Genomic DNA, 19,716 nt, shown 5'->3' on the forward strand with positions numbered 1-19,716 from the left:
AAACGATAAGCAATAAAGTATGACATTGTATGATGGTCATAGTTCTGTTCATGTTTGAGATACCACTTCCCATCTGATAATATCTAAAAGGATATAGTTTTAGATCGATTCCTTGGGTACCTCTGTCCCATTAACACCTGTGTCCTCAGGAATGGCAACGCATAGGGGGTATCATGGGCGAAACAGTATACTCTGTTATGTCCATGGTACTGTTCATGTCTATAGGCAACGGTTACCATTTTCCATCAGGTGGGCCGTCAGCTTGTTTGCCATTCTAAGTTGTATAAAAAAATGTTTAAAAATCGGGTCAATAGTTTAGGTTTAAATCAAAATGGCTGGTTTTACCACAAATGGAATAGTATTTTGCTCTTTTGAAGGCAAAGCAATGAACTGAGTTGTGACCATTTTGTGTTGTTATGGCAAACGCACAAAAGAAAAAAGTTATGTTTCTCTTTTTAGAATTTTTTTTTTGTATATTTATTTTCTATGTCTGTTGTGATTTGTGTTCTGTAAGTAATGCAAATAAAGTATCTATCTATCTATCACTCTAATAAATAAAGCCACAGTTCATTTCATACATGACAATCACAATGACAATTAATCAGATTGATATAAATATTATATACCTAAATAACTGGACCGACTTCAAATTATTTTTATGATATTTTGAATTGTTGTTTATTTTGTTTAATGTAAATCGAAATTATTGAATGGCAAATTTATTTAAAAACGAGCAATTTTATAATAATATTATAAATAATTAAATATATTATAAATATTATTTAAAATAATTAAATATAATCTGACATCTAAATTGTCATTAACGCCTGTATATTAGCTACCTTTCAATATAATTTTGCTACACCCAAACAGGGTTCCATGTACTTACTCATCATAAGAACATTGTAACAATTCTATATTATTTTATTTTTATTTATTTATTTTATTTTTATTTATTAATAAAAAATAATTAGAAACGTATAATTATGTACATGAATGCATTATAATAATAAATAATTAAATAAATAAATCAAATTTCTAACATTTGCTTTCACACGTATTTTCATATATACTATATCACTTACGAACAAGTTTGTAAATGTTACGTACATTTATTTATTTTAATTATATCCACATTTAATAAATATCTAAGTGCGCAATGCATTGAAATATATGGTGTATTAAATTCAATTAACATATGTAAAAGGGGTCAACAGTATAAAGTTTTGTTCCTCCATCAATTACCCCCATGAGAAACATCTTGTAGATTTAGAAATGAGTATGTAAATAAAATTGCAAATTCAATTATGAATGTGTATGGAAGGATTATATTTGTGACAGTCATATTTCATGCAAATGTTTCTTAAACAGGTTAATATGTAAATAATACAACAATCTAATCCTGTCGTATGGTCCCGGCATAGAATAGGCCTCCCCTTCCTTTCTTGTGGATGTCGTAAGAGGTAACTAAGGGAGTTTATGGTGGAGAGATGGGTAGCAGCGTCCCTTTTAAGCTATTACCATTGTACAAAAGTCGTTTGCTTGGACCACCTCTGTCCTATTCGTGTTTCTACCGTGAAGCAGTTGTTTGCAAGGCTGTGTCTCGGTTTGAAGGGAGGGATAAGACGGTGAATTTACAGGGTACAGAGGAATTACACCTGAGACCACGCCACGCATGGATATCACAGGCGAAACAGTATCTGTTATGTCCATGGTACTGTTCATATCTATAGGCGAGGGTTACCACTTTTCATAAGGTGGGCCGTCAGCTTGTTTGCCATTCTAAGCTACATAAAAAAATCACCAAAGCATAAAAAAGCTACGGTTGCCAACCTGCCTGCCAAGCATGGCATCTACTGGGAAAAATCCGGATTATAAGAGAGGCTATATTCAGCAGTATCATACGATCTAAAGATCGTACCTTAACAGTCTATGGGGGAGAACTATGCTCAGTAGTGAACAGATTAAGGTCGATATGATGATATGCCACAAAGAGATCGGGACGGTTAAAGAAATAGCCAAAAAGGCATATAACTGTATAACTAATATAACTGTGTACAATAGACGGACTGAGGGCCTTCTTTTTATGGAAATCGCTTAAAACCTCTTCTAACTTATTACACCTAATTCAATCTAAACATTAAAACATACGTTCAGAAATTAAATGATATAGATTAATGTCCTATATATATATGTGTATATGTATATATATACCGTTAGCGCAGGCGCGATTACCATTACCTTTTCACTCATTAAAAAAAAAAAACTAAATAATATATAGCAAACGCGAAAGTTTCAAAGTAGCTTCGGTGTGGTCATATCATTAGACGATTTGTACCCGCCTGCTAGTTTACCACTTGACACCTGAGTGACATAAAAAAATTCTATATACGTACATACAGTTCATACACAACTCACTTAGTTCTTGAGCAACGTGCATTCAAAGAGTTAGTGCTCGCGTTACACAATTGTAATGTATCAATACGATTGCTTTTTTTCACATCTCGGCTACTCGTCTTTTTTTCGTAATTCGGGACGATTGCATTGCGGATGTCAATTAGCCCGCAGCAGGACTGATTTGATATGTCAGAGGTCAGGGTGAACGTTAGCCTTCAGAGATCCGAAAGCGGTTCGACCTTTACATTGATTGAATTGAAAGTTATGTGGTCAGGTGTTGGTTTAGGCGGAGATCGATAGAGTCTTATTTTAACTTAGACGGTTCGACGCCTGTTTATAGGCAGTCTTAGATTAATGTTTGGCATTTGTATGGGCAAAGATTTTTTTGCTTTTATATAGTTGTATATCATATCTTTTCATCCTTTAACTGTCCATTGCTGAACATAATTCTCTTTCTTAGGCAGTTCTGTCAGTAGTTACCATGCTTGGTAGGCGGATCGGCAACAGTTAGGCTTTAGAGATGTTTTAAGATGGCCGCTACTGCCCATCCCTCGTCGTCCCTTAATCGCCTCTTACGACACCCACGGGAAAGGAAAGGGTGGCCTATTCTATGCCGGGACCTTACAGCTATTTCTGATATCTTATTAGAAATAAAAATAAAAAAAACACATAGAAAAGTTTATAGATGCATTCATCGTAAAAAGTTTGCCAAATTTAATTAAATTTCCAAATTAAATACCCAAAACAAAAAAAGCAAAAGTTCAAGCAATATGCAAATTTTAATTATAGTATGCGGCGAAAAAACAACAAATTCGATTTCTGATAAAACTAACCTTCGAGATAAACAAGCTGATAAGATATCATATTTGAATATTTAGATGCTTTATCGATTTAATTATATTCAGATGTAGTTAGTGCCGTTGCAAAACCTTGTAATCTTTGACCCCGGGTTAAAAATGAAAGAATAAAAAATATGATCACGACTGAAAGAAATATTGACCAAGAAAATTATTGCGTATAGTTCTAAGATTGCAAAAATATTTATTATACACAATTTAATGTAAATTTAACACATTAAATGGTTTAATATACAATTTTGGACTTATCCCATAAAAGGATCCCTTACAGTCAATCTTTGAGAAGCTGAAAGAAAACTGTAGAATGTTCAAGGATAAAAACCATACAGCTAGTTGTATATAGTTGATCAAAAGATTGATTAGTATAAAACGTTATTTCTATCACTTTTTATTGTTATTGTTTTTTATGCAACTTAGAATAGCAAACAAGCTGATGGCCCACCTGATGGAAAGTGGTAACCGTTGCCTATAGACATGAGCAGTACTATGGACATAACAGAGTATACTGTTTCGCCCATGATACCCCTATGCGTTGCCATTCCTGAGGACTCAGGTGTTATTCCTCTGTATCCTGTAAATTCACTGCCATATGCCCACCCTTCAAACAGAAATACAGCCATGCAAATACAACTGCTTCACGGTAGAAATACGAATGGGGATGCCCAACCAAACGACTTTTGTACAAAGTCTCCCTCTGGTAAGTTTAGTAAGTTTAATGGATTGTTAACAATGCGGCTACCAGTCCCATTGCTAGCAATATACCTAATCAAGTCGACCTCCACGAGGTCCTCCTTAGAAACCACTGTGTTGAATTCCAGATGTATTCATCAAGGCCAGTTAGCCCATCGGCTAACTGGTCTTTTCATCTCACCTATCATCTGTCACTGGTACCCCGCCTGCATATACTGTTAGCGCAGGCAAAGTTACTATTGCATTGTCATCCATTAAAAAAAAATAGATATCCTAGTACAATCATTGTAATGCCCAAAAAATCAAAAGTAATCATTAGCACTAAAAAAATCAAGGTGATCATTATTATAGTGATTAGTCGATTTCAGAATTGGCAGTACTGTTGCACTTGTGCAACTGCACTTTAAGCGAGCTATTATTTTTTTTTAAAGAAATCGACGCAGGTATTACTGGTATTTACTAGTATGTTACTGATCTTATTACGTTACATAATATGATGTCACTGTATATGTTAAATTTACAATAACTATTCATGTAAATCGAAATCTGTTCACGTAATTCCTTACCAATACTATAAATGTGAAAGAGGAAGACTTTGTACAAAAGTTATTTGCTTGGGTACCTCTGTCCCATTCGTGTTTCAACCGTAAAGCAGTTGTGTTTGCATGGCTGTGTTTCGGTTTGAAGGGTGGGATATGGCGTGAATTTACAGGGTACAGAGGCATAACATCTGAGTCCTCAGGAATGGCAACGCATGGGAGGTATCATGGGCGAAACAGTATACTCTGTTATGTCCATGATACTGCTCGTGTCTATAGGCGACGGTTACCACTTTCCATCAGGTGTGCCGTCAGCTTGTTTCCCATTCTAAGTTGTATAAAAAAAATTGAGATATTTTTTTGGAAGGCACTCAAAAACTTAGATTATACAGATAGAGTATCGAATGTCAAAAACTTGTCATAATTTAGCTACCTAATTTGACGTTTGGCTGACAATTTTCTTTTTAATGTAAAATAAAATGTGCAATTTTTCAAATGTTGGCAACACTTAATTTAAAAAATTTCCATACACAATTTTTTATATTATACAATATTACATACATACATGCATACATATTGCTTGCAAATAAATTTACATACATATATTAATTAAATTTATAGGCACTTTCAATTATTTCAAAATTAAAAACACATTTTATGTCTATACTCCTATATAAATAAAAGTATTCAATAAAGATAAGAATCATTATTATGCAGTGTTCATCTTACACTTTCCTAAATATATTCCTAAGAATTTTGATACGTTTTTATTTTTTATTTTTACCATACAATAAATTACTCCCTTATATCGTGTAACATATGTTCATAATGGTAACCCTATTCACGCACACACTCGTAGATAATAATTATTATCTATGTTTGTGATATTCCTATCATATTATTTATTTTTACGATTGAAGGATTTGTATCCATGGGCATAAATAAATTAAAAAAGAAACCGATAAAAAAAGCTGACATGTTTTGTCGAAGTATTTATATGAAGACACTATTTATATGATCTAAGATTAAAAAGTATATGTATTTTATTAAAAATTTACATACAAGTTGGTCTTATTACATCGATCGTGTTGCAATAGTCTGTACAAAATTGGAATAGAACAATCAATCAGCTCTCGCAGACCATAAATCATCTACAACAAGTGTGTAATCAGCGTCAGTCATCGCGAACTAAATCAGGTGAATATTCAAATTGGATGAATTAATGTGTAACTAAGTCATTTCAATACTCCGTGTACTGACGAAGGAGTAATATTTTACTTTTAAAACATTGAAACATAGAAGGTTATATATTTTTATAGTAGTAGACTACCAGTAGTTTTTTTTCTTTTTTTTATTTTTTTTTTATGGGTGAAAATGGTATGGTAACCCTGCCTGTGCTAACGGGATACGCTGGCGGAGCACCAGAGAAGGGTGATAGATGAGAATGAGAACAGGCCAGTTAGCCCATCATGATGAATTCATTAGGAATTAACCATGATAATTTCCAGGGGGAACCGCGAGAAGGTCGACTTAGTTGGGTATATTGCTAGCAATGGGATTCTCAGTCTCCATTACTAACAATCCCTTTCCCCCGACTACCAGTAGTTAAGTAGAGTAGTAGTTTTTTTTTTTATGATACTGTCTCTATAGGTCTCCACGACCTATGTTCAGCAATAATTAACGGCTGATATGATGAAATATATAATAGATTTCTTTTAATGTAGTCAAAGTCTAAAGTTGCGATGAATTTAACACTTGACATATCGTACCTTTTTGTATGCAACTTAAATGGCAAACAAGCTGACGAACCACCCGATTTGAAGTGGTAACCGTCGCCTACAGACATGAGCAGTACCGTGGACATAACAGAGTATACTGTTTCGCACATGATACCCCTAACGCGTTTATAATTTACAATTTATATTCTTTACAAAAGTGTATTAAATTTCTTAACATTCAAGAAACAAATCAACGACAATATCTGAGAGAAAGGTAAGTACTAAGGGAGCGAAGAAATGTTTTGTAACAAAGCTCCTATTTATGTAGTATTGACTCCGTTAACTTTCCAACTCGATGACTATTGAATTAGACTAACTTTACAATAGAGAAGCCATTGTAATTTTCAACTATACTTATTCGATGTTTAACAACAGTCGAGTAATTAAAACATTTCGCTCGATGTAGTTTGTTAATATTTGACGAGCGTTGTGTAAAATGAATAAAAGAAAGGAATTCAATTTACATTATAAAGGGTAAAGATTTGATTGTTTAATCGTAATGAATAAAGTGAAAAATTCCCTTAACGATTTTCAAAATATATATAATGATTTAATATGATCGATTACTATTATCTTTTCACTCATTAAAAAAACTATATAAATAATAGTAAGTTTCAAAGTATCTTCGGTGTGGTCATATCATTAGACGATTTATACCAGCCTGCTTGTTTACCATTTGACACCTGAGTGACATAAAAAATTCTATATATATATATATATATATTATATATATATATATATATATATATATATATATATATATATATATATATATATGTATATAATATATCATCATCATCATTATCCATTCAGTATCAGCCACTATTATTATCCATCCACTGTTAGACATAGGCCTCCCCGTAAACTGTTTTCGATTCTTCTAGCTACGTGACCAGCCCATTGCCTCTTCAGCTTATATATAATATTGGTAATATAATAATGGTGGTAATCATCATGATCATCATTTCAGCCATTATTCGTCCACTGCTGGACATAAATCTCCCCCATAGATTGTCATAAAGAACGATCCTGGGCCACCTGCATCCACTGACTCGCTGCAATGCATTTGAGGTCGACGGTCCATCTACTGCGGGGTCATCCTACATTGCGTTTGCCCGTATGGGGTCACCATTCAAGAACCTTTCTTTCCTATTGGTGGTTGATTCTTCGAGCTACATGACCAGCCACTGCTACTTTAGCTTGCTTATTCTAAATATATAATAATAGTGGTATTATATGGTATGAATATTTTTTACATATATTTTTTTATTAAACTATCTTTTACATGTATAAAAATGTATACTCTCCAATAGCAAACTCATTTGTAAAAATTGCCCGCTAGTAATTAATGCTTTCCACTCAGGGTTTGCTATAATAGAAGAGAACTCTTACAGAGTTAAGCTCGCCTGTTGTACATCTTTATTTTATATATATTATATGTTGTATTTTTTTTGTGTACAATAAAGAATAAATAAAAAAATAAAATAATTCTAAAAACTTCTAAATGATACACTGTGCAATATTTTTACAAATCCCTGACATCTTAGTGCATGGTATTTACAGAGGTCAAATAATTTTGAGCGCATTCTCTTACATAAAAAAAGACCATTACCTAATAGTGAAAGGATATAACACATCGTGTAACCACATTATAACAATTTTAAATAATAATTTGGAACATTAATATGGTAATTTTTATTTTGTTAGATTCACTTAACACACACGACGTAAACTGCAATTTAGCGTTTCTAGCGTGAAGCAGTCGTGTTTGCATGGCTGTGTTTCGGTTTGAAGGGTGGGATATGGCAGTGAATTTACAGGGTACAGAGGAATAACACCTGAGTCCTCAGGAATGGCAACGCATGGGGGGTATCATGGGCGAAACAGTATACTATGTCCATGGTACTGGTCATATGTAGGTATAGGCGACGGTTACCACTTTCCATCAGGTGGGCCGTCAGCTGGTTTGCCATTCTAAGTTGCATAAAAAAAATCTATCATGTTCCTAATATATATCTAATGTCTACTACATAGAAAATTATTATAAAATGTACTACACTGCGTTAGGTTGACTGGAAGAAATCTCTTTTAGAGATAAGTTCGCGTTTGCTAACATTGTTATTAACTTATTGTTGTTACTGTATGTTTTAGTGCAATAAAGATATATATATATATATATATATATATATATATATATATATATATATATATATATATATATATATATATATATATATATATATATATATGTTTTAAATGACTAAAAAAAATACACAGAATCAGTATTAACTATCATGAGTCATACTATATTGTGGACCGCACTCATGAATAAGTGTACCAGTCGAGTTGGAAACTTGTCTAAAATTAAAAAACGAGAATAAAACCGACGTAAATAATTAAAGCGAAGGTTGATATAAAAAATTAGCATCCTTATCTATAATATCAAAATGAATCGCTGAGTGTGTTGCTAAGCGCGAATCTCGAGAACAGCTTTCGAAACCGATTTCGCTAATTCTTTTTTTAGAATATTCCTTAAAGTACGAGGTTGGTTCTTACGGAGGGAAAAATTAAAAATAAAGCCTGAAGAAGTTTCAAAACAACACTTTTCTATACTCCCGATTATACAAACGATTCGTAATAGTACGTAAAAGTCAATTTGAACTTTAATACCATACCATAAAGTTCAAGTGTTAGTGGAGAGGTTCCGGGAAGGCAAATCGATTGAATGACGTGACATAGCGTGTTTTATAATTTTTATTTTTTAACATAATGTAATTGTTGACTTATTAACTATCTTATTTCGTTTTTTTTTTTTATCTTACTAGCTGACCCGGCGTCCCGAATAGCAGAATAAGTGTAAAAAAAAACTAAAAAAATAAAGAATCGATCGTTAGGCGGTACGAAGTTCGCGGGTCACCTAGTTTATTAATAATAATAATAATTTATTGGCATAAATAAGTTTGAATTTGATCTCAATATTATAGAATTACATATTTAGTCGATTTGTTTTAATGGCGTGCAATAATTATTTACGTGAATACATTTTATATTTAAGTTTGTTCTACCAGTGTTTCATTTGTCCCAAAGAATTATTATTCGAAAAACGAAAAAGTTTAAAGCCCCCATACTAAAGCAGCGTACAGCTGTCAAGTTAAAAGCATTCATAACTTTAGCTCACCGGAGTGTGACACCGTCGCAATTATTTGTAAATTTTGAAAAAATAATTTAACAAATTACAATATATATTTATTCTTTATTGCCCTTATAAAGTGCATAGATAATACATTTGTAAATATTGTAAGCAAGAGTAGACTTATCTCTGAAAGAGATCTCTGCCAGTCAACCCAATACATTTGGAAAGCATGTCGTTAGCGGGCAGCTAAAATGCACGAGTGCTGTACGAACAACTATTAAAAAATATAAGCTACAAACTGTTAAATTAAATATTAATATAACATATATTTGAATATTACATAAATCCATAAATATGAAGAGAATGCTACTAGTATTAAGTCCACTTTTTGTACCTTATTTTATTTTTTGTAATAAGTTAGTTATAGTTATAATAAATTATTTAAATAAATAAATATAGTAGCTACCTACCTATATAATAAATGTTAAAAAAATGAATATACTACCTACATTAGAAATTTAGTTTAATGATTTTGAGATTTGATAGTTAAATTTGAAAAATGAAAAATAAAGATTACGAATTCTGACTGATGAAAAGTTCTGTGCTAACGAAATAAGACAATAATCATGCAATGATATTATTATTAAATTGAACTTGCATTTGAACTACTTCGAAACAAACTATGAAGCAAATGAAAAGTTTTAATGGTAGATTATTATGCGACGTATACAAAGATTAACGTTTTATTCCGTAAGTAAAATAATTTTTAAATAATCAGAAACATACAAAATGTTTTTTTTTTTTGTGTGAAGCTTTAAATTACATATCGTTTTTAGCGTCACGTTTTCTTATAAAAAAAGAGTTCCTATTCAGAGGGAAAATTCTCTTTTAAAATTATTCTAATTATTTTTAATTTAAATTTTATAAAAATATCACAAAAACTCAATCCGAAAACACAATCATATATATACGTAGTATGACTATTCTTTTGCCTACCCACAGAATAAATAAAAAAAAAATCACTTACCTGAGCAATGGCGTCCATTGTCATTCTCTCGATGTCCACATTGTAGAAATTGAGCTGCGGCACGTACCGCTTCCTGGGTCTTATATCATCGTAATATGCAACCACATCATTAATCGACACCACTGGACAATCATCAGCGGTGCTACAACCGCTGCTGACTCCGTCCACACCACTGTCGGAGTCCCCCTCGCCCCCGAACCCCTCTTTGGAGTCCCTCCGGTCTCCGTAACTCTTGTCAGAGTACTCCGAGCCCTCCTGGTAGCCGGACTCGTTCATGTCATCAGGGGTGACGATCTCGGGTATTTTTGTCGTGTCGTAATCGTATCCAACGTCGTCTTCGAGACTCTCCGTATCGAGGATGTCCACCATTTTAACGTTTAACTTGTTTCCCGTTTCACTGTCCACTACATATCGTTTCCGCTAACGGCGACCTGCAACAAAAATGCCATGTTAGAACTATCATGTGGCAAGAAATATTTTCATTATTGTACACTTTACAAAAAATTGTTTTAAATACATTTTTACAAACGTGTTTAATTAACAATCGGTACACTTGTTCATTATACATATTTATAAAATTTTATACCAATTTGCTGACAATTACATAAATTTATTGATGTATATACATATTAAAATTGTATGTCAATACCACTATTAGAATTACTGCATATTTCTTTTAGCTACCGACCTAATTTATTTCATATTAGCTTCGAATTGTCGGCGTTATCTTATTACATCAATTCATACATTTATAATTTTAGTACAGAATACGTAAAACAAAATTATATTTATGTTTTTCACTAGATTTTTTTTATTCAACTATGGTGACAAACAAGCATACGGTCCGTTTGATGGTAAACGGAGTTATCGTAGCCTCATTTACTTTCGAAATCATGATCGAAAGTTATCAAATAATTCTAAAAGGAATGGAGACACTTTAAGACGAAAAACAACCCTTGTATCCAACAAGCAAATTTGTCAAGGAAATTTCTTATTTAAATTTTTAATTTTGGAAAGGATAAATATTTATGATACGATTAGGATTGTGCACACAAAAAAAATACTGTCAAATTGTAAACGTTTTCCCTCTTGAAACTGAAAAAATAAAGGCGTAAATATTAGTCGAAAAACAACCGGTTCCCGTCGCACGAAGTCGCATGTCAACAACAAAGTAACAGACTTTGTTGTTCAGATATTCACGGCGCGACCTGCTCATCAATCTCTCTCTCTCTCCGTATACGATAGCATCAATGAAACCCCTGTAAGTACGACCTACATACAATTTTATGAAAAGAACACGATGACCTTTATTTTTCACTTTCCTATGCTCGCTGGTACATTAATTCTGTTTTTAAATACAAACATTTAAATAGCTAAATATTTGTTTGTATTGATCTGGATATTTTCTAAGTATAGTATACCTTTTACCCGTGACTTTACCCGCGTAACTTAGACATATTTATCGGAATAAAAAATAGCCTCATTCCTTCTTCATCTCATATAGTAAATATATACTAAATTTTATACTAATCGGTTTTGTCTATGACATAACTTTTTTATTCTCTCTAGTTTGTCAATTTCTAACTGTGACGGATCTGTGAATAATTTTAATTTATTTTATTATTTATACAGTGTTTTTATTTAGTAAAAACGGTAACAACCAAACAAATTCACTTTCACATTTTATTATTAATAAGTGAGGATATGCATTTATAAAGTTATGTGTGATCGGTCTAACTAGTACACATTACTGGCTGATAACGGATTTTTTTATTTTTCTTTGGTGATGTACAGTAAAATTTTTTAAATGGACTACGTACGAGAACGTGTGGGCCCAGCATAGAATGGGCCATCCCTTTCTTTCCTGTGAATGTCGTAAAAAGCGACTAAGGGAACTTAATAGTCGAGGGATGGACAGCAGCGTCCCTTTTAAAACATCTCCATGACCTAACTGTGGTTTGACAATGGTATGGTAACGGTAAATGGTACGGGGTTACCATACCATTTTCACCCATCAAAAAAAACCCGTCTTCCAAGCGTGGCAACTACTAACAAACACGCTTGACAAGTGGGTTGCCAACCACAGTCAGGCTTTAGAAATGTTTAAAAGGGACGCTGCTGCCCGCCCCCAGCCCTTAATCGCGTCATACAACACCCACGGGAAAGAAAGGGGTGGCCTATTTTACGCCGGGACCACACGGCTATATACCTACAAGTTAAAGTACAATAAAAGATCGCTTACAATAATAAGAGATTGCTTAGCGATAAGGCCGTCTTTTGTATCATTTCTCATTAAAATTCATTGTATTTAATATTTTAATAAATGTTGCAATAAAATGTAAATAAATTAATAAACTCACCAGAAAACCACTTATAATAATAAAAACACACTGTTTCTCTAAAGCTTGCTAGGTTTACCTGAGTCTATTTTGTGGATGTTTCAAGATTCAGAGTACACATTCTAGACTTAACTAGGTATTTTTCCATACACCTTAAAAAATAGTATTAAATGTTTACTTAAATGCACAATCTATTGTAGAATCGACAACTATGATTAATTCCCACTTTTTTTAAAAGTATTTCTTACAATAATTGAAATTATTACTATATTTAGAATTCTTAACTATTCTACAAGCATCATTGACAATTAATTTTATTAAAGTTACCCGTCTACCCCCGATAATAGTAATGTATTGCCACCTACAAAAACTACATAAATGTCCTCATTTATAAAGTTGCCATGCAATAAATTATTGTATTAATACTAAACCTTGGGGGGAAGGGATTGTTAGTAATGGAGACTGAGAATCCCATTGCTAGCAATATACCTAACCAGGTCGACCTCCTCGCGGTTCCCCCTGAAAACTATCATGATTAATTCCTGATGAATTCATCATGATGGACTAACTGGCCTGTTTTCATTCTCATCTATCACCCTTCACTGGTGCTCCGCCAGCGTATCCCGTTAGCGCAGGCGGGGTTACCACCCCATTTTCATCCATTAAAAAAAAATACTAAACCTACCGACATTTCATATACGAGGTCTGTCCGGAAAGTTCGTATAAAAGTGTTCTGGAATGCGAGAAAGAGGAGTGGGGAGGCCAGGTAAGCGCAGGACCCCTTCCTTATGTCCCTAACAATGCTTCAGTTCTGGTCTGACCGCCGTGCGGTGCGAACTGGCTTGTCACGCCATCTGTGAAGTTACCTCTTAACGAAACCCCGTCGGCATGGAGCCCGCTTCCGTTGAAGAGCAGCGCGTCGTAATCAAGTTTCTCTCGAAACTCGGCAAGAATGGCCGTGAAATTTTTGCCGATCTCAGAACAGTTTATGGGGATGATGCTGTGAAGGAACCAACCGTCCACAAGTGGCTAAAAAGATTCAGAGAGGGCCGAGAAAGAGTTCGATGTTCGGGGGATTGTCCATCAAGAATTCGTCCCTCCAGGCCAGACAGTTGATGGAAAATTCTACGTCGATGTGCTCAGACGCCTCAAAGCTCGTGTGGCACGAGTTCGTCCAGAATTGGCGCGAGAGGGGCGTTGGATTCTTCACCACGACAATGCCCCTGCCCACACCTCTCTTGTTGTCCGTGAGTTTTTGAGTAAAAATTCCATTACGGTGACCGAACACCCCCCTATTCGCCGGATTTGGCCCCGTGTGACTTCTTCTTGTTCCCAAAAACCAAATTGGTACTTCGGGGGCGGCATTTGGGGGACATAAATGAGATAAAAAAAGCTACGACGGGGCAGCTGAGAAACCTACAACCAGAGGACTTTCAAGGAGCCTTCTCACAGTGGAAACGGCGTTGGCACAAGTGCATTATGTCACAGGGGGAGTACTTTGAAGGGGATAAAATTGATTTACCTGAATAATTGTAAAATAAAATTTTTAAAAAACTTTTATACGTACTTTCCGGACAAACCTCGTATACCTAATCCAACCGTGAGCGGTCAAATGACCGCTTTAAAATAAAGTATGTATCTTAATATAGAAAGAGACTTTAGCCAATTGGATAGTAAACAAGTAAATAATAGTAAGTTGTAAATATTGAAAAATGGGTTTTATGTATATTATAGGAAAATCAATAAGTTACATGGTGGTACAGTAAAGTTATACATGAAAATTTTTAAAAAACGTTCATTTGACCGCGCTTGATAGGTTTAATGTTAAAAAAACAGGTGAAAATGTCTAATTTCCCTGGTAGTGGAACCCTTCAAAGAACTCAAACCACATGTATCTCATAATGAACACATTGGATGATGTTCAGCATATGATATCCGAATGTACGAAATACAAAACACAAAGGGAAGTATTGATACAGAAATATAATCTCAATAGACAGGAGATTGGTTTATTTTCAAATATACTCGCAGAACCACATTCCGGAATGGCAAAATCTTTAATTACTATATTTTTGTATCAATAATTACCTTTATTAAAATAAACTACTAAGATATTATGTATTATTTATTTATGTATGAAAAACATTCAGTCGCACCGAACACTACATTAAAATAAGAAAATATACCATTTGTAAATTATCCCGCAGTTGCCCAGATTTACATCGTGAAGTCAAAGCCGCTGAAATGAAAACTGATGATGTTTTGGCTCTCATAAAAGTGTACGCGTGTTATTTTTATTTACGAGAGATATTCAAGATATTTTGGTGGGATTTTTGTAAGGTTCACAAAGTCATTCAATAGAATCACAGATACAGTCTTGTTAATGTTCTAAAAAATTTTTTTTATGCAACTTAGAATGGCAAACAAGCGCACGGCCCACCTGATGGATAGTGGTAACCGTCGCCTATAGACATGAGCAGTACCATAGACATAACAGAGTATACTGTTTCGCCCATGATACCCCCCATGCGGTGACTTTACTGAGGACTCAGGTGTTATTCCTCTGTACCCTGTAACTATCCAGATTTTATACATATCATTCTACAAAAAAAAAATCAATAGAGATAAAATCAGATTAACTTTGGGGTAAAATAAAATTTAACAATAACAAAAATAATCGCATTATAAACAAATAATGCCTAATTGAGAAACTTCTACTTTATAAAGTCAATTAAAAATACCATAAAAAGCATCGTTCACATATTATTCGCCTTATGGCGTCGCACCGAAACACGACATTGAAAGCTCTCTCTTTCACTCGGTCAATCCCTGTGCGACTCCAACAAGTGATGACCCTACTCCAGTGACCCACTTCCTAGTGCCAAGGTCTAGATCCGAGCAACAAGTGCCAACCCTGCGCTTTTGTTATGCAAGCTCCTTCCAACTCGCGTTTTTGAATTCTGTTCTTTTGTGTGGCCCGGTTTATCATTTATTAACTGTACAACTTCGTCGTTACAGTCGAAATTAATTTAATTCTTATGAATGGGACGTGATTATTTGATACCAACAGCATTAAGGTATTTTTTTCTTAAACGTGTCAAGCAAATAATAAATGCGCTATACGCAACACCGTGCAACTGATGGTGACTATGATTGTGATAAAACATATACCTAATTTTAAAATGGGCAGTGGGCAGTTTTTAAATTACAAATTTGTTGAAATGTATTATGCTAATTTCTCTAGGTGTGACGGCGTTACGTAACGTTATTTGAGTTCTGTCATTTATCGAATCTCATTATAATAATTTCAATTCACATTTTTCTTCCTAACAAAAAAAAATATATATTAGATAGATAGATAGATAGATAATTTATTTACATTACTTACAACACACAAATTACAATAAAAAAAACATACACGTAATATACAATAAAAGAGATAAAAGAATGAAAATAAAAAAGCACAAATAAAAAAACAAAAATATATAAACTATCAATCTCCATTCTTTCCCTTCCTTCATGCGTGTGCCATAGTAACACAAAATGGTCACAACTCAGTTTATTGCTTTGCCCTTAAAATTTTATAAATTGGAAAAAAAAAAGATAAGGTAGGTAATAATTTTTCCATCTATTTTTTCAATGTCATTGTTAAAATCTTTATCTTGTTGACGGTTACTGTTTATCTCAAAATGCATTTTAATGATCACATATTCAACACAAAAACATCACAAACCTTGCATGCAATACCCATAGAATAAATACATATTTATTCCGTGACAAAACTTTATGTTGCAATCACATTATATCAAATGGGGGGGGGGGGATCATATGCACCTAAAAGAATGAAACTTGCTATTGACAACGGAATAAATAATTACAAAGTTTAGCGCTGTTTTAAAAAAAATTATATATAAATGGTATAGAAATATACAACCAAATATATAGGCAGAGGGAGTCTTTGTACAAAAGTCGATTGCTTGGGTACCTCTGTCCCATTCGTGTTTCAACCGTGAAGCAGTTGTGTTTGCATGGCTGCGTTGCCATTCCTGAGAACTCAGGTGTTATTCCTCCGTACCCAGTAAATTCACGCCATATCCCACCCTTCAAACCGAAACGCAGCCATGCAAACACAACTGCTTCACGGTTGAAACACGAATGGGACAGAGGTACCCAAGCAATTGACATTTGTACAACGTCTCCCTCTGGTAATAATCACGATGGTTTCCAGGGGTAACCGCGTGGAGGTAAACCTGACAAGGTATATTACTAGCAGCAATGAGGATTAACGTCCCCATTACTAACAATCCTCCTCTTCCCAGCATAAGTATACTGGGTGGTCGCGGAATAGAATGAGCCATCCTTTCCTATCCTCTGGGGTTCGTAACAAGCGACTAAGGAACTTAATGGTCCAGAGATTGGTGACAGCGTCTCTTTTAAAACATCATGAAAACCTAGTGCAAAACATCCTTATAGGGGAAGACCTATGTTCAGCAGTGGACAATTACCAGCTGTATAGCATAGTGAGATTATTTATGTATATATTTATGTATATATACATTATGTTCCATTACGAAGAACAGAGTTCGCTAAGCAGGCTCCCCTATCTCTTGCATTGAAACTACTCAATGATATTTTGAGCCAGTATCCGCAATTGGATGTATTTGCCTCCAACTTGCTGGAGTTTCGTCAAGTGACCACAGAGTATTTGTATTCAGACGTTTTTGTTTAAGTCTTTTTATATTATTCTTGTTATATATGCGTAATATTCCTTTTTTATATGTTATTGTACTCATGCTTTCCTGGGTGAGCGTATTGGAAGACTGTAAGGCTCACCCAGTGGATGTAATAAATAAATATATAAAGCCTGGAACCCAGTGTAAATCTACAATACTAGTATATTGTTTACAACTGGCAGCTCGTAGTACACATACGGGCGAATAGTCCTGGCGGCCTGCCAGCGGAGTTCGTTGTCATTTCGATTCGACAACAATCGACTAATTCTAGAACATTACAACTAACCTATATTCGGTGCAGTTCGCTAAAGCACTATTGTAATCCTTATTATTATAAACGGAAAGATGAGTTTGTTTGTTTGTTAGCATTCGACACTTTAACCGTTCAACCAGTCATCATGTATCTAGTATTAAGGGTGGCTAATATATAGGTATTTTTTTATACAACTTAGAATGGCAAACAAGCTGACGGCCCACCTGATGAAAAGTGGTAACCGTCGCCTATAGACATGAGCAGTACCATGGACATAACAGAGTATACTGTTTCATTCATGATACCCCCCATGCGTTGCCATTCCTGAGCACTCAGGTGTTATTCCTCTGTACCCTGTAAATTCACGCCATATCCCACCCTTCAAACCGAAACACAGCCATACAAACACAACTGCTTCACGGTTGAAACACGAATGGGACAGAGGTACCCAAGCAATCGACTTTTGTACAAAGTTTACCTCTGGTAATACTAATATCTGTATATTTTAGTTACAACATCTATATATTGGTCCAATAACGTAACAAATATTAAAAGTTTGTTATCCAAAAAATATTATTGAATAACTTTATTGCATAGACTTTTAACATATTCAAAACTAGATGTCCGACCGATATAGGTGATATCGAAATAAGTAATGACCTTTTTTCCGTCATCAATGTCCATCAGAAACCCAATACATAGATATCGAATCGGTATCCGTTTTATCCATACCATAGACTACTTTTCATCCTGACCAATCAACGTATTCCAATCACTCGGACCGAGTTGCGGATAAAAGTTAGTATTATAGTAAAAATAAAATAAAAAGGTTATTGACTGCTGTCTAAAGTATTTATACTTTGGATCTAACAGATTAGGATTCGTTCTTTAATATCGTTATATTTATTTCGACCAACTTGGATCATATTGATATGATTTTCTTACATTTATCACGAAACTTCTGGAATTATAATTAAGGCTCACAAAGTTTACCAGAGGCATCCAGGCAACTTTTGCAAATTGACTGTGGTAAATTGTCTGAGACAGAAATAATTGAAACTGCAATATCCACAAAATTTAATAGCTTGTTATATATATATATATATATATATATATATATATATATATATATATATATATATACAAATTATATTGAACAAAGCCTATTACACTGTAAACGATTACTCGAATGACAAGCGTGCATGTTTTGTTAGTCGATCATGCACGGGCTTTTTAATGACCATGTAACTTTAAACATCGACATCACTTAAATAAATATACCTGTATTTATAATATACATAGTATATATTAACAGAGATATAAAAGAGTAACTGTTGAATTTCTTGCGGGCTCTTCTCAACAAATAACAACTTTCCGAACCCTACAGTATGTTCAAAATTAACCTTTTTACATATATTATAGTTTTTTTTATAAAAAAGAAAATTGATAAACAATTAAAATAGAACAAAATATTAATACAAATACTTGTACAACAATTAGTCCATTACCTTAAGGTTGTCTTGAAAAGATTGCTCTCAGCAATAACACCGTCTTACTGTACTTATACAATTGTATCGTTGTGTTTGTAAATTGTCTTGCTTATTTCCAATATTGTATAATGCAAATAAAGTATACTCATTCATTCATTCATTCAATACAATAATACATCAAGTCAACAGACGGCATTTTTACTTACAATAATATAATTAATAAATATAATATAGATAACAAGAACCAGCATATTTTACAAACACAGTAGGTTTAAAAAGTGACGATTTAAAAATGCTTGTAAACAAATCTATTCGAATAAAGACGATTTGAATTTAAAATTTTATTATATTGTCATTATTGTTTGCTTACAATTATTAAGGTTTGATTTAATACCTATAACAGGCGGCTCTGTTGGGTAACGACACGGCTAGAACTGTTTCGTAACAATTCGTGTACTACGCAGTGGTCTAGCATTCTGG

The 19,716-nt window shown here is 33.8% G+C and overlaps 1 protein-coding gene across 3 annotated transcripts in view; it reads right to left on the reverse strand.

Moving 5' to 3' along the window:
* LOC113515672 (terminal nucleotidyltransferase 5C) overlaps positions 1-19,716 on the reverse strand; it is a 319,218-nt gene that overhangs the window by 254,456 nt on the left and 45,046 nt on the right. For all 3 annotated transcript variants that reach the window (XM_052897575.1, XM_052897576.1, XM_031911402.2), the window contains exon 2: positions 10,422-10,852. In XM_052897575.1, the coding sequence (XP_052753535.1) occupies positions 10,422-10,790 (369 nt within the window). In that variant the 5' untranslated portion in view covers positions 10,791-10,852. The remainder of the gene's footprint in view (positions 1-10,421; positions 10,853-19,716) is intronic.

Source organism: Galleria mellonella, unplaced genomic scaffold (assembly GCF_026898425.1).
Source record: "Galleria mellonella isolate WM207_F2 unplaced genomic scaffold, CSIRO_AGI_GalMel_v1 utg37, whole genome shotgun sequence".
NCBI lineage: Eukaryota > Metazoa > Arthropoda > Insecta > Lepidoptera > Pyralidae > Galleria > Galleria mellonella.